The sequence below is a fragment of the Nerophis ophidion genome, linkage group LG07, assembly GCF_033978795.1.
Source record: "Nerophis ophidion isolate RoL-2023_Sa linkage group LG07, RoL_Noph_v1.0, whole genome shotgun sequence".
In the NCBI taxonomy this organism is placed as follows: domain Eukaryota; kingdom Metazoa; phylum Chordata; class Actinopteri; order Syngnathiformes; family Syngnathidae; genus Nerophis; species Nerophis ophidion.
The window spans coordinates 33,782,883-33,799,538 of NC_084617.1; the positions used below are offsets into that span (position 1 = coordinate 33,782,883).

General features: G+C 40.3%; 1 protein-coding gene across 4 annotated transcripts in view; it reads right to left on the minus strand.

The window, feature by feature from the left end:
- wdfy3 (WD repeat and FYVE domain containing 3) overlaps positions 1-16,656 on the minus strand; it is a 156,954-nt gene that overhangs the window by 21,250 nt on the left and 119,048 nt on the right. For all 4 annotated transcript variants that reach the window (XM_061906059.1, XM_061906061.1, XM_061906060.1 and 1 more), the window contains 11 exons: positions 16,537-16,614; positions 16,239-16,466; positions 9,491-9,659; positions 9,250-9,413; positions 8,953-9,101; positions 5,481-5,601; positions 5,319-5,404; positions 4,592-4,672; positions 4,473-4,527; positions 4,283-4,402; positions 4,100-4,217 (listed from right to left, as the gene is read on the minus strand). In XM_061906059.1, the coding sequence (XP_061762043.1) occupies positions 4,100-4,217; positions 4,283-4,402; positions 4,473-4,527; positions 4,592-4,672; positions 5,319-5,404; positions 5,481-5,601; positions 8,953-9,101; positions 9,250-9,413; positions 9,491-9,659; positions 16,239-16,466; positions 16,537-16,614 (1,369 nt within the window). The remainder of the gene's footprint in view (positions 1-4,099; positions 4,218-4,282; positions 4,403-4,472; positions 4,528-4,591; positions 4,673-5,318; positions 5,405-5,480; positions 5,602-8,952; positions 9,102-9,249; positions 9,414-9,490; positions 9,660-16,238; positions 16,467-16,536; positions 16,615-16,656) is intronic.

The window sequence follows — 16,656 nt, forward strand, 5'->3', positions numbered from 1 at the left end:
CCCTCTTTTTTCATAAAAACTTTTCATTTTACAAACTTTTAGATGGAGCCAAATGTGCTACTGTGTGAGAACTATGTCTGTGCACAAACACCTCATTCAATCATTTTGAACCCTCTAATTACACATTTTTTATTTGTCTACATAACTTTCAGATGGAGCCTATGTGCTTCTGTGCGAGAACAATGTCTGTGTACCAAGGCTTCATTCATTCATTCTTTTTGAACAATCTGTTTAGAAACTTTTTATTTTACAAACTTTTAGAGGGATCCACATGTGCTTCTTTGTGAGAACCATGTCTGTGTACCAACGCTTTATTCATTCGTTTTGAATCCTCTATTTACAAACTTTAAGATGGAGCCAAATGTGCTTCTGTGTGAGAACCATGTCCGTGTATAAATGCTTCATTCATTCTTTCTGAGACCTAAATTTACAAACTTTTCAATTTACAAACTTTTAGATAAAGCCAAAGTGCGTCGGTGTGAGAAACATGTCTGTGTATAAAAGCTTTGTTCATTCTTTTTGAACCCTCAATTTATAAACTTTTTAATTTACACATTTTTAAATGGAACCACGCGTGCTTCTGTGTGAGAACCATGTGTGTACCAACACTTCATTCCTTCTTTTTTTAACCTCCATTTACAAACTTTTTAATTTACGAACTTTTAGATGGAGCCAATGTGCTTCTGTGTAAGAACCATGTCTGTGTAACAGATATTCTTTTATTCATCCATTCTAATTGAAGACTCAATTTACAAACCTATCAGTTTACAAACTTTTAGATGGAGCCAAATGTGCTTCTGTGTGCAAACCATGTCCGTGTACCAACGCTTCATGCATTAATTTTAACCTTCTATTTACTAATGTGCTTCTGTGTGAAAACCATGTATGTGTACCTGTCAAGTGTATTTTTTTAGCTGTGCTTATCCCACACTTGAAAGGATGTACCAATGCTGAACATGGTTTCTGGATTTCACTCAAAAGACCAGACCGTCATTATTTTTTTCCTTTTGTTTTCCTTTAGTTTGTAACAATTTCTTCCAACAATTAAACAGCTTCTTTTGCCCTTTTAGCAGCCTTTGGTAGCTTTTAGGAGCTTTTAGAGTCTTTGGTAGCTTTTTGCAGTCTTTAGGAGCTTTTCATCTATTAGCTTCTAGCTTCTAGCTTTTAGCTTTTTAGCTTTTCGTTTTTAGCTTTTAGGTGAAAACCTGTAAAGGACAAAACACCACAAGATTAAAATGCTATACAAAATTAATCAATTCTAATCCCATAATTTACAATCATAATTAGGCTATCAAACTCTTAACCATTAAACACGTGCACGAAAATTCACTAATATTTTCCCTTTAAGTTAAAACAGATTTAAAACAAATTGTCTCAACATAAATGCACCAAGTTACATATAAAATACATTTAACCCCAAAAACACAATAAATAAATGCAGCAGAAAACCCAATATGAAAATACATACATACCATACCAATTAACCACTTATTTTATATACATATTTAAAATACATATCCAATATAAATGTATTTATTTAGCAGTGAAACACTCAGATCTTAAATGTTGTCTCCTGGTAGAAAAATGACAAGTTTCCTATGCCCTCACTGACAGCCAATGATCCAGCACAGTTAAATCCAACACTTTAAATTGAATAACTTCACCCTCCTGATGAAGCAAACTGTTCCAACATTTATCAGACCAAGTAAAGAATATGCATTTCCTTACCATACAACATTTAAACGAACACCGTGTGTATTTAGCCTGCAGACGAGGCACGCTACATACACACAACTCTCCTCCCCTCCCATCTCACCAGCGCAAAAAGAGCGTCCCACCCACAAAGAGGAATAAAGTGTAATCTTACCGGCTGTCCGTTCAGCTTTTGGATTTGGTACTTTTTTTGGCACAACTCTAGGTTATCGTCAAAGATAGTGAACCTTCCTCCACTCTGCGCTGCAGTGGCGTTTTATGCACCACTTGATTAGACGCAGCTGTCTGATTATCAGGCTCGCGCACCAGCAGGTGAGACGGGAGCGCGCTGCGCTCTGCCTGCGTGTGAGTGTGAATAGATCAGGTGAACATATAAACAGACTAGCTGAACTAATGCCCGATTATCTATTTTTTACCTGGGGTTGTAAAGGTGAATAGGTGGTGGGGATGTGCTTTACCATAAAATATAATCATTTTTTATTTATTTTATTTTTTTTAAAGGGAGTTTGACTGGTTGCCAAGTCGTCACGGTTGCAAGCTCGCGCATCAGCTGACGAGACAGCTGTTCGCCGCTACAGTACCAATGCTCCATTCATTAATTTTCAACCTTCTATTTATAAACTTTTCTTTGTAAAAACTTTTAAATGGAGACAAACTGTGCTTCTGTGTGAGAACCAAGTCTGTGTACCAACGCTTCATTCATTCATTTTTAACCTTCTATTTACAAACTTTTCATTTTACAAACTTTTAAATGGAGCCAATTGTGCTTCTGTGTGAGAACCATGTTTGTGTACAAACACTTCATTCATTCTTTCCGTGTAACAATGCTTCTTCCTTTCATTCATTATTTTTTCAGCCCTCGTTTTAAAAACCTTTCAATATACAAACTTTTAGATAGCACCAAATGTGTTTCTGTGTGAGAACCATGTCTGTGTACCAGCGATTCATTCTTTCTTTCATTCATTCTTTCTGTGTACCAATGTTTATTTTTTTTAATTCATTATTTTTTTAACCTTCTTTTTTACAAATTTTACAACTTAAAAACTTTTAGTTGGAGCCAAATGTGCTTCTGTGTGAGAACCATGTCTGTGTATTAAGGCTTAATTATTTTGTTCATTCGTCCGTGTATTTGTTTGTTCATTTGTTTAATCGTTCATTCATTACTTTGTTTGTTCTGTCGTTCGTTCATTAATTAATTTGTTTGTTCTTCCATTCATTCATTAGCTAATTTGTTTGTTCATTCATTCTTTTTGTGTCACGCTTTCAGGCAAAAAGCAGGGCGCAGTGTTGCTGAGGAGATGGAGCCCTCCAGGTCACTACAGAACTAGTCACTTCTCAGCGTTTCATGTACCTTTTCTCTGTTTTTGTCCATTTTGCTCACTCTATGCGAGTAACCAAAAAGACAACAGACCGGCATGGAAAGAAGGAGGGAATCGCTGTGGAGTTCAAAATGTTTGTGATTTCTGATCGTTTGTGAGGGCTCCAAAGGGATTTCTGCGTGTGTTGGCAGAGCAGCGTATACAGGACAGTTGAGCTTGTTGTTGTTGTTGTTTTAGCCAGTTAATAAAGAGAAACCGCAAATCTCCTGGTTAGGTTTGTTTGATAAACAGTAATGTCTAGCACTTGATATTATAAACTAATATATGGACTTTTTTTTACAGTCTGAAACCAAATATTCATTTTGACATTGTTTTTATGGAGACTTTTGCTCAACTATACAAACTTTTACATTTACAAACCCTGTTCAAGAACCAATTTTAACATTGTTCCTTATGGAGACATTTGCTTCACTATACAATCTTTTACATCTACAAACCCTGTTTAAGAACTTATTATTCATTTTGACATTGGTTTTTATGGAGGCGTTTGCTTCACTATACAAACTTACATTTACAAACCCTTTGTAAGAACTAATTATTGATTTTGACATTGTTTCTTATCTAGACCTTTGCTTCACTATACAAACGTTTACATTTACAAACCCTTTTCAAGAACCATTTATTAATATTGACATTGTTTCATGTGGAGACTTTTGCTTTACTATACAAACGTTTTAATTTACAAACACTGTTCAAAAACGAATTATTCATTTTGATATTGTTTCTTATGGAGACATTTGCTTCACTATACAAACTTTTACATTTACAAACCTGTTCAAGAACCAATTATTTTTACATTGTTTCTTATGGAGACTTTTGCTTCACTATACACACTTTTACGCTTACAAGCCCTGTTCAAGAAACAATTATTCATTTTGACATTGTTTCTTATGGAGACAATTGCTTCACTATACACACTTTTACATTTACAAACCCTGTTCAAGAAGTTGCTCAATGGAGGTTCCACTGTTTCAGTACAAGACAATGTCACTGGGTCTGGTTTTTACCGGTCGGGTCCTCCCAGTCCTTGTAGCGCTTCTTGTACTGGGTCAGTCTGTCATCCGTCTGAGCTCCCATTGGCTTGGCCAGGTTACGGAAGGTCTTGGGGTTGTTCAGGTCCAGCTCCTACGCCACAAACAAGCGTCACCGCGACCGAATAAGGCGTGGTTCATGCCGACCCAGGCGCTTACCTCGGAGTCGAAGTCTGCCAGGATCCAGGGGAAGACGGGGTACTGCATCAGGTCGTTGTAGGAGCGCCCCGCAAGCGTGTTGAGATGCATCAGGTACTGGAAGTTACTGATCTCGCCCCGCTGGCAACACAGGAAGTAGTGAGGGTCAGGCCAGGACAGGGAGGGTGAGACATGTGAGACCAAACCTTACCTCCCACCTCTGGGTCACAGACTTCTCCCCCACTAGAGTGCTGAGGAGACCCGAGCTGAAGCGAGAAGTGACATGAGACATGCTGATGTGTTCATGTGTCAGCTGATGAAGCAACATACCCTTGTTCCACGCTGGTGTTGGGTCTCTGTCCTGACACCGACTCAGAACTGTCTGCCAGGGACGGAACCACCGCCAGGAACCTACAAGGACTTACTTTTAAATATTCACCCATGCAGCGTGTTCAACCACATTTTTAATAATAATAATATTTATATCAATAATACTACTAATAATAATGATAAAAATAATAAACACCTTTATGGCGGTAAGCTACATTTAATAATAATTATAATCATAATAATAATCAACACATTAATGGCAGTAAGCTACATTTAATAATAATAATCATCATCATCCTAATACAAATGATAATAATTAACATGTTGATGGCTACATTTAAAAATTATAATAATAATAATGATAATAAAAATAAACATACTGATCGTGGTAAGCTACATTTAATAATAATAATAATAATAATAATAGTAACAACGATGATAATAAAAATAAACAGATTGATGGTGTTTATTATGGTGTAAGCTACATTTAATTTTAATATCAAGAATAATATTATAATTAAACACATGGATGGTGGTAAGCTATATAATAAAAATAATATACACATTAATTGGTGGTAATCTACATTAAAAAATAATAATAATATTAATTAATAATAATAATCAACACTTATAATAATCAAACATTTACTCATACAGCAATCATTCCTTCATACAGCAAACATTAATTCATTCATACAGCCAACATTGACTCATGCAGGACAAGTACCTTTGGTAGACTTTGTTGCGGACTCCCTTCTGGAAGGCCAACAGGTAGTTCCTGCCGTCAGCAGAGAAGACTTCCACTGCCATGGGCTTTACACACACAACACGTTTAAGCTAACTAAGCATGCTCCTCTGGTCAAGGCAGGAAGTGCTAACAGGCAGTCACCTGCAGCAGGTAGCGTCTCTTGTGCACTTCCTTGATGTCCTCGTAGGCAAATATGCTGCACGTTCTCTTCAGCTGACTCTGACCTTGTCTGGCTCCTCGCGGGATGATGGCCTCCTGCAAACTACACAATGACACCTCATCACAATAATGACATCACACAGGCCTCCATTATTATTATTATTATTATCATTATTATTATTATTATTATCAGAAGGATTATAATGACACTGTCACAGAGGAATTGCTGCAACAATGCATCCATTAATATTATTTTTATTATTATTCCTGTGCACTTAAGATGTTACTTTAAGGTTTTACTACTTAAGTATAAAATACTAAAGGGCCTAGCTCCATTCTATCTTGCTGATTGTATTGTACAATATGTCCCGGCAGGAAATCTGCGTTCTAAGAACTTATTAGTGATTCTCAGAGCCCAAAAAAGTCTGCGGGCTATAGAGTGTTTTCTTTTGGGGCTCTGGTACTCTGGAATGTTCTAGCAGTAACAGTTACAGATGCTACCTCAGTAGAAGCATTCAAGTCCCATCTTCAAACTCATTTGTATACCCTAGCCTGTATACTCAGGTGACCACAGATGACGCGCTAGCTGTTCAAAGTCGAGACTCATCTGTGCATCAGTTGAGGACATCTCTGCACTGCTGACCTGTCTCCACTCAAAATAATCTCCTGCTGGCCCCACTATCGACTGGACTCTCACACTATTATGTTAAATCCACTATTGACTGGACTCTCACACTATTAACTAGACCCACTATGGACTGGACTCTCACACTATTATGTTAGACCCACTATGGCCTGGACTCTCGCACTATTATGTTCGAACCACTATGGACTGGACTCTCACACTAAGATGTTAGACCCACTATGGACTGAACTCTCACACTATTATGTTAAATCCACTATGGACTGGACCCACTATGGAATGGACTCTCACACTATTAACTAGATCCACCATGGACTGGACTCTTACACTATTAACTAGATCCACTCTGGACTACACCCTCACACTATTAACTAGATCCACTCCTGCTGGGCCCACTATGGACTGGACTCTCACACTATTAACTAGTTGTGTCCACCTGGACACAACTCTTCCTTTGGTTGTACAGAGTTTGAATGGCCCTCAGCAGGGTCCCCCTCACCCTGTACTCCATCAGCACCTCCCACAGAATCTCGCGGGGCACCTGGTCGTACGCCTTCTCCAAATCCACAAAGCATGTGTAGACTGGATAGGCATACTCCCAGGCCTTCTCCAGGATTCCCACAAAGTAGAGAGCTGGTCAGTTGTTTCACGAACTGGACGGAATCTACATTGCTCGTCTTGAATCTGAGGTTCGACTCCTTTCCAGTACCTTACCACAAACTTTTCCAGGGAGGCTGAGTAGTGTGATACCCCTGTAATTAGCAAACACCCTCTGGTCCCCGTTTTTAAATAAGGAAACCACCGCCCCAGTCTGCCACTCCCTTGGCACTTTTCCAGACTTCCAAGCAATGTTGAAAAGGTGTATCAACTAAGACCTTGGTATGTGGGCTTGTATAAAGTCTCAGGGAGTTGAACGCCCCCTGCATTTGATACTGATACTTTTATTAGTAGATTGCACAGCTCAGTACATATTCCGTACAATTGACCACTAAATGGTAACACCCGAATAAGTTTTTCATCTTGTTTAAGTCGGGGTCCACGTTAATCAATTCATGGCCTTACAAAGTTCCGGGTCACCCTTGGGCAAGGTGTAACACCCGTATACCACCCCCATCAGAGTTACGATACCCCCCATGGACCAAACTATGAAAAGATGTGTTACCCGGCCCGGAAGAAGCCCGAGGCCCTCCTCGGGAGCTAGGCCCAGAGGCAGGGGTCGTCAGCGAGCAACTGGTGGCCGGAATAGCCACGGGGCCCGGCCGGGCACAGCCTGAAGAAGCTACGTGGACACACTATCTTCTACGCCACATGGGCCCACCACCCGCAGTCGGAACCAGTGGTGTTGGGTGCACTGCCACTTGGATGGCAATGAAAGTGGAAGCTCCAGACGGAAAAATTCGGGGCAGCAGAGGCTGACTTTGGGGACGTGGAAAGTCTCTACGCTGGTGGGGAAGGAGTCTGAGCTGGTGCGGGAGGTGGAGCGCTACCGGTTGTAACTGGTGGGGCTTATGTCTACGCATAGCAAGGGCTCTGAAACCACATTCCTGGACAAGGGATGGATTATCATAATTACTATTATTATTATCATTATCATCATAAGGATAATAATGACACTGTCACGGAGGCACTGCTGTAACAATGCATCCATTATTATTATTATTATTATCATCATAATCATTATTATTATTATTATCAGAAAGATAATAATGACACTGTCAGAGGCACTGCTGCAACAATGCCTCCATTATCATTATTATTATCATCATTATCATTATAATCATTATTGTTATTATCACAAGGATAATAATGACATTGTCCCGGAGCACTGCTGCAACAATGCCACCATTATTATTATTATTATTTTATTTATTATCATCATCATCATTACTATTATCATTATTATTGTTATCATTATTATTATTATTATCATCATTATCATTAATTTTATATTTATTAGTAACATTATAATAATAATAATAATAATAATTATTATTATTATTGTCATAATCATCATTATTATTGTTGTTAAACACAATGGATCTGCTCCGTCAGAAAGTAAAAAAACCTTACAGAATGGATCAAAGTTAGTTAGCAGTAACTTATTTAGCACTAATCAATTACAAACTAACCAATTAAATAACACACCAATCCATTAACTAATTAATTAACTGAATAACTAACCAATTGACCTGACTAAATAACTGACTAATCAACTAACTAATTAACTAACTAACTGAATCACTTGTTCCCTTTAAGACATTGAAAACCTGCAAGTTTAATGAAACCTTTTAGTTATTTTGCTAACTCACTAAAAAACAACTAACATACAAACTAACCAACTGAATAACCAATTACCTACTTAACTCATACTTGCCAACCCTCCCGAATTTTCCGGTAGACTCCCGCATTTCAGCGCCTCTCCCGAAAATCTCCCGGGACCACAATTCTCCCGAATTTCTCCCCATTTTCAGCCGGACAACAATATTGGGGGCGTGCATAAAAGCGCCTTATTGCAGTGAAACTTGCCAAGGGACATGTAAGCAAATATTAACATTGCTGTATGTATACTTTTGACCCAGCAGATTTGCTCACATTTTCAGTAGACTCATAATAAATTCATAAAAGAAACAAACTTCATGAATGTTTTTGACCAACAAGTATGTGCTCCAATCACTCTATCACAAAACAATACGAGTTGTAGAAATGATTGGAAACTCATGACAGCCATGACACTATGTTCTTTACAAGTGTGTGTAAACTTTTGACCAGGACTGTATGTATATACAGTAAGATAATAGTAGATAGACATACTTTGCAGGCAGAGTGTCGATGTCCCTGATCTCTCTAGACAGAGTCATGGTGTAACCATCGATCACGTAGAAGTGTTCCTTGCCAAACAGCAGCAGACCCTCACTGGTGTCCAAACCCTGCACCCGGGCACAGCGGTACATGTGCTGGATCTACACACACACACGCACGCACACACACACACACACACACTCTACAGATTAGTGGACTGAAAAAACGTCATGTGTCTTCCTATTAACTCATCAAGCTGTGTGTGTGTGTGTATGTATGAAAATGTCTGTGAGTGTGTGTCCGGCGTACCTTCTCTCCCTCCTCCAGGAGGCGCAGCAGGGAGGTGTTGTCAGTGCGCTGCTCTTCCTCGGGTCCACCAGACTCCAGCAGTTGGTCCTGGATCTGATCCTGAGCGTCCTCGTCGCCGCCGTCCGCCGTGGAGCGAGACCTCTTGAGGGGAGCCTTGACCAGGCCTGAGGGGAAGCGCACACAGACCCAGAGATAATGGAGGTTATCGCACTGAAGCAAGTACTTCCTGGGTGATTCCGACCTTTCACCCTGGCGATAGTGTCCTCGCCGTGCTCGGGCTCGTGCTGCGTGGTCTCGCCCTCAGTGCTGTGCTCCACTGAGTGCTGGTACATGCCAGGGTTCCCTGACAACAGTCGCATGTAGTACTCCTTGCTGTCATAGCTGATGGCACGCCTGTAACGCACCGGTTTCTGTGGAGACATGCCAGTGTGTTATACAGTACTATATACATATATACACTGTATATATATATATATATATATATATATATACATATACACACACATATGTATATATAAATATATATGTGTGTGTATATATATATATATATAAATATACACACACACAAACATATATATATATAGAGACACACACATACATATATATATACATATACATACATTCAGTATATATATATATATATATATATATATATATATATATATAAATAAATATATATATATGTATAGGTGTGTGTATCTATCTACATGTATATATATATATATATATATATATATATATATATGTATATATATTTATATAGATACTAGGGGTGTAACGGTAGGTACACAAAAATATCGGTTTGGTACGTACCTCGGTTTAGAGGTCACGGTTCGGTTCATTTTCGGTACGGTAAGAAAACAACAAAATATAATTTTTGGGGTAATTTATTAACCAAATTTGTAAACAATGGTTTGATCATTTTAACATTGGGAACACTATATTAATTCTGCCCATGTTAATCAACATTAAAATATCCTCAACTTGTTTCTTAGATTAAATAAAAAAAGACAAAAGTTTTCTTCTACATATAAAAAGTGCAACATTAAACAGTTTCAAGTCAACTCATCATGCTTAATTTATTACAGCATTTGGGAAGCATGTAGTTGATTTTTATTATGTAAATGTTATATTTTTATCAACACGTGATAGCAGGGATACTGCCATTCAAACTAGGCTGCTACATTACTAATGATTAATGTAACTATAGCTGAAAAAATAGCACAATAGCAATAGGAGAGACTATTCATCCCTGAACACCATGGAGTTCATGTAGGCTTAATGATGCACTTACATTATTATATTACTAGCACACGCACACACACACACACACACACCGCAAAATGAGGTAACGTTACGCTAAAAGTTAATTAGCCTTTACCTCAAGCCAGGACTGCGAGCGAGCTGAGCTGCAGTTTGTTTTTAGGATGTCATCTACAACGTTGACTGGGAGGTGTTTATTATATTTTGGGGAGAGTCCGCTGCTCATTGGCTAAACACCTATCTGCACGACGCTGAAGCGCTCACTACATGCGCTCTGAATACGCACTGCTGATTGGTTGTTAACGCTCTGAATACGCACTGCTGAATGGCTGTTACCGCTACATATGTAACCAATCAGATGGTTGTGTGGGTGGGACAATGATGGGTGCTGTGTAGGAGACAGAGGCAAATCTGAGCTTGTCAAGACTTTAGCTTAGGCGGCTACTTCATATGTTCGTGTGAAAACTTATTCGGTACACCGCCGAACCGAACCGGAACCCCCGTACCGAAACGGTTCAATACAAATACGGGTACCGTTACACCCCTAATACACACACACACACACACACACACACACACACACACACACACACACACACACACATACAAACCGCGTTTCCATATGAGTTGGGAAATTGTGTTAGATGTAAAATATAAACAGAATACAATGATTTGCAAATAATTTTCAACCCATATTCAATTGAATGCACTACAAAGGCAAGATATTTGATGCGCAAACTCATAAACTTTATTTTTTTTGCAAATAATAATTAACTTAGAATTTCATGGCTGCAACAAGTGCCAAAGTATTTGGGAAAGAACATGTTCACCACTGTGTTACATCACCTTTTCTTTTAACAACACTCAATAAACGTTTGGGAACTGAGGAAACTAATTGTTGAAGCTTTGAAAGTGGAATTCTTTCCCATTCTTGTTTTATGTAGAGCTTCAGTCGTTCAACAGTCCGGGGTCTCCGCTGTTGTATTTTACGCTTCATAATGCGCCACACATTTTTGATGAGAGACAGGTCTGGACTGCAGGCGGGCCAGGAAAGTACCCGCACTCTTTTTTTTACGAAGCCACGCTGTTGTAACACTTGTCTTGCTGAAATAAACCGGGGCGTCCATGATAACGTTGCTTGGATGACAAATTATGTTGCTCCAAAACCTGTATGGACCTTTCAACATTCATGGTGCCTTCACAGATGTGTAAGTTACCCATGCCTTGGGCAGTTATACACCCCCATACCATCACAGATGCTGGCTTTTGAACTTTGCGCCTATAACAATCCGAATGGTTATTTTCCTCTTTGTTCTGGAAGACACCACGTCCTCTGTTTCCAAATATAATTTGAAATGTGGACTCGTCAGACGAAAGAACACCATTCCACTTTGCATCAGTCCATCTTAGGTGAGCTCGGGCCCCAGCCAAGCCGGCGGCGTTTCAGGATATTGTTGATAAATAGGTTTGGCTTTGCATAGTATAGTTTTAACTTGCACTTACAGATGTAGCGACCAACTGTAGTTACTGACAGTGGTTTTATGAAATGTTCCTGAGCCCATGTGGTGATATCCTTTACACACTGATGTCGGTTTTTGATACAGTACCGCCTGAGGGATCAAAAGTCTGTGATATCATCGCTTACGTGCAGTGATTTCTGCAGATTCTCTGAACTTTTTGATGATTTTACGGACCGTAAATGGTAAAATCCCTAAATTCCTTGCAATAGTTCGTTGAGAAATGTTGTTCTAAACTGTTCGTCAATTTGTTTACAAAGTGGTGATCCTCACCCCATCCTTGTTTGTGAATTACTTAGTATTTCATGGAAGCTGCTTTTATAACCAATCATGGCACCCAACTGTTCCCAATTAGCCTGCACATCTGTGGGATGTTTCATATAAGTGTTTGATGAGCATTCCTCAACTTTGTCAGTATGTATTGCCACCTTTCCCAACTTCTTTGTCACGTGTTGCTGGCATCAAATTCTAAAGTTAATGATTATTTGCAAAAAAAAAAAAAAATTTATCAGTTTGAACATCAAATATGTTGTCTGTGTAGTATATTCACCTGAATATGGGTTGAAAATGATTTGCAAATGATTGTATTCCAAAGACATGCACCTGGGGATAGGTGGATTGGCAACACTAAATTGGCCCTAGTGTTTGAATGTGAGTGTGAATGTTGTCTGTCTATCTGTGTTGGCCCTGCGATGAGGTGGCGACTTGTCCGGGGTGTACCCCGCCTTCCGCCCGATTGTAGCTGAGATAGGCGCCAGCGCCCCCCGCGACCCCAGAAGGGAATAAGCGGTAGAAAATGGATGGATGGATGGATGTATTCCTTTTATATTTACATATAACACAATTTCCCAACTCATTTGGAAACGGGGTATGTATATACACATATATATATATATATATATATATATATATATATATGTATGTATATATATATATATATATATATATATATATATATATATAGTCGCGGGGGGCGCTGGATAGATAGATATATATATCCATCCATTTTCTACCGCTTATTCCCTTTCGGGGTCGCGGGGGGCGCTGGCGCCTATCTCAGCTACAATGGGGCGGAAGGCAGGGTACACCCTGGACAAGTCGCCAACTCATCGCAGGGCCAACACAGATAGACAGACAACATTCACACTCACATTCACACACTAGGGCCAATTTAGTGTTGCCAATCAACCTATCCCCAGGTGCATGTCTTTGGAAGTGGGAGGAAGCCGGAGTAGCTGTGTTGGCCCTGCGATGAGGTGGCGACTTGTCCAGGGTGTACCCCGCCTTCCGCCCTATTGTAGCTGAGATAGGCGCCAGCGCCCCCCGCGACCCCAGAAGGGAATAAGCGGTAGAAAATGGATGGATGTATTCCTTTTATATTTACATATAACACAATTTCCCAACTCATTTGGAAACGGGGTATGTATATACACATATATATATATATATATATATATATATATATATATATATATATATATATATATAGTCGCGGGGGGCGCTGGATAGATAGATATATATATCCATCAATTTTCTACCGCTTATTCCCTTTCGGGGTCGCGGGGGGCGCTGGCGCCTATCTCAGCTACAATGGGGCGGAAGGCAGGGTACACCCTGGACAAGTCGCCAACTCATCGCAGGGCCAACACAGATAGACAGACAACATTCACACTCCCATTCACACACTAGGGCCAATTTAGTGTTGCCAATCAACCTATCCCCAGGTGCATGTCTTTGGAAGTGGGAGGAAGCCGGAGTATCTGTGTTGGCCCTGCGATGAGATGGCGACTTGTCCAGGGTGTACCCTGCCTTCCGCCCGATTGTAGCTGAGATAGGCGCCAGCGCCCCCCGCGACCCCGAAAGGGAATAAGCGGTAGAAAATGGATGGATATATATATCTATCTATCCAGCACCCCTCGCGACCCCAAAAGGGAATAACCGGTAGAAAATGTATGTGTATATATATATGTGTATATATATATATATATGTACACACATATATATGTACACATATATATATATATATATATATAGATGGATAGATCGATATATAGATATATATCTATATATATATATATATATATATATATATATACACACATACATATGAATGATCAGTTATAAATGAGTGAATAAATGACTCTATGTCAAGGTACCTGAGCAGCTCCCTCACCTTGATAGTCGTTAGAGGTGTTCCTAACGAGGTACCTGAACAGGTGCTCCCTCACCTAGACAATTGTTAGCGATGTTCCTAATGAGGCACCTGAGCAGGAGCTCTATCACCTTTAAGTGGTTATAGGTGTTCCTAACGAGGCACCTGAGCAGGTGCTCAATCACCTTTATGTGGTTATAGGTGTTCCTAACGAGGCACCTGAGCAGGTGCTCCCTCACCTTTAAGTGGTTAAAGGTGTTCCTAATGAGGCACCTGAGCAGGTGCTCTATCACCTTTAAGTGGTTATAGGTGTTCCTAACGAGGCACCTGAGCAGGTGCTCAATCACCTTTATGTGGTTATAGGTGTTCCTAACGAGGCACCTGAGCAGGTGCTCCCTCACCTTTAAGTCATTGGAGGTGTTCCTAACCAGTGTTTCCCCCAGAAAATTTTAGTTAAGGTGGTGACTCTCCAGGGGGTGGGGGGCTGCCACCACAGCCTGGGGGGGCAGCATGAAGAAGCCTACAACTTTTGGTTGTGTTTTCCGCTCCATTTGCTGACTGGTGATGTACGATATACATATACAGTATATATGTATATATATATATATATATATATATATATATATATATATATATATATATATATATATATATATATATATATATATATAGAAAACAGTCCTAGTTAACTGAGATACTAAGTACATCATTATTATGACTTAATAATTTACTAAGTCAAAATAATGACTTACTGTAAGTAAGCGTTTGCAATAAGCGTTTGAAAAAAATAGTTAAAAGTGGGGCCACATGCTGACATATGCTCAACTCATCATGCTTAATTTATTACAGCATTACAGGGAAGCCTGTAGTTGATTTTTATAATGTGAATGTTATATTTTGGATGCCACCCGAACGCCTCCCTAGGAAGGTATTTAGGGCACGTCTGACCGGTAGGAGGCCACGGGGAAGACCCAGGACACGTTGGGAAGACTATGTCTCCCGGCTGGCCTGGGAATGCCTTGGGATCCCCAGGGAAGAGCTGGACGAAGTGGCTGGGGAGAGGAAAGTCTTGGCTTCTCTGCTTAGGCTGCTACCCCCGTGAACTCGGATAAGCGGAAGAAGATGGATGGATATATTTTTATCAACATGTGATAGCCGGGACCCTGCCTTTGAAAACTAGGCTGCTACCTTACTAATGATTAATGTAATTATAGCTGAAAAAATTGTACAATAGCAATTGGAGAGACTATTCATCCCTGAACACCATGGAGTTCATGTAGGCTTTATGAAGCAGTTACATTATTATATCAACTATCAGAGACAGAAACTTTTCATTTAACATAATGTCCTTTTTTGCTGCTTCAACACAGCTTGATTAACACAGAAAAAAGGTCAAGTGAAATAACTTAGTTTTTAACTGTAAGTCAATTTAGCTTGTCTTTCTCTCAGACAGACATGGATTTGCTGTAAGTAACACACACACACACACACACACAAACACACACACATGCACACGCACGCACGCACACACAAACATGGCACAGTGAGCTAAGGTTACGCTAATAGCTATTTAGCCTTCACCTCCAGGACTGCGAGCAAACTGAGCTGCCACTTGTTTCTAGAACGTCAACGGGCTCATAGTGATGTTACTAGTAGTTGACTGGGGGTTGTTTATAATCATTTGGGGAGAGTCCACTGCCTTACCTGCTAAAAACACCTTTCTGCTCACTCCACGTTACATGCGCTCTGAATGCGCACTGCTGATTGGCTTTTACATGCGCTCTGAATACGCACTGCTGATTGGTTGTTACCGCTCTACGTGTAACTAATCAGATGGTTCTGTGGGTGGGACAATGGTGGGTGCTGCATAGACATACTGACATTGGCAGATGCAGAACTAAGCAGAATAGATTGTTAAGACTTTAGTTTAGGCGGTGGCTCTTTGTTGTTAAGGCGGCTGCCTTAACAGCAAAGCGCTGCCATAAACCATGCTAACGAGGCACCTGAGCAGGTGCTCCCTCACCTTTAAGTGGTTCTAGGTGTTCCTAAGGAGGTACCTGAGTGGGGTTGCAGTTCTCCGTGTCCGGCATGTAGGGATAGTGAATGTAGAACATGTCGTTGCGCACCATCTTCTTCCTCATGCGACACGGACCCTCCGTCATCTCTAGCATGAACTTGTCCAGGTGCGAGCCAATGGGGGGTCCCCACAGGCCGCGCTCCCGCAGCAGCTCGTACTCGATGCCCGCCCACTCCTCCGTCACGTACTTCAGGGCGTTCTGCTGGCGCTGGCAGACGCAGACGACCACGTGTTAGACAAATGTCACCATCAAATATTGTCATGAAGGCGCGTTGCACCTCTTGATGTTCCTTGTACTGCATAGCCACCAGGTCTCGGACCACGGCGATGTGCGTGAACATCCACTGGAAAGCTTCCTGTTGGCACGCCAGGGAAACATTGTCATTGCTTAGGGAGAA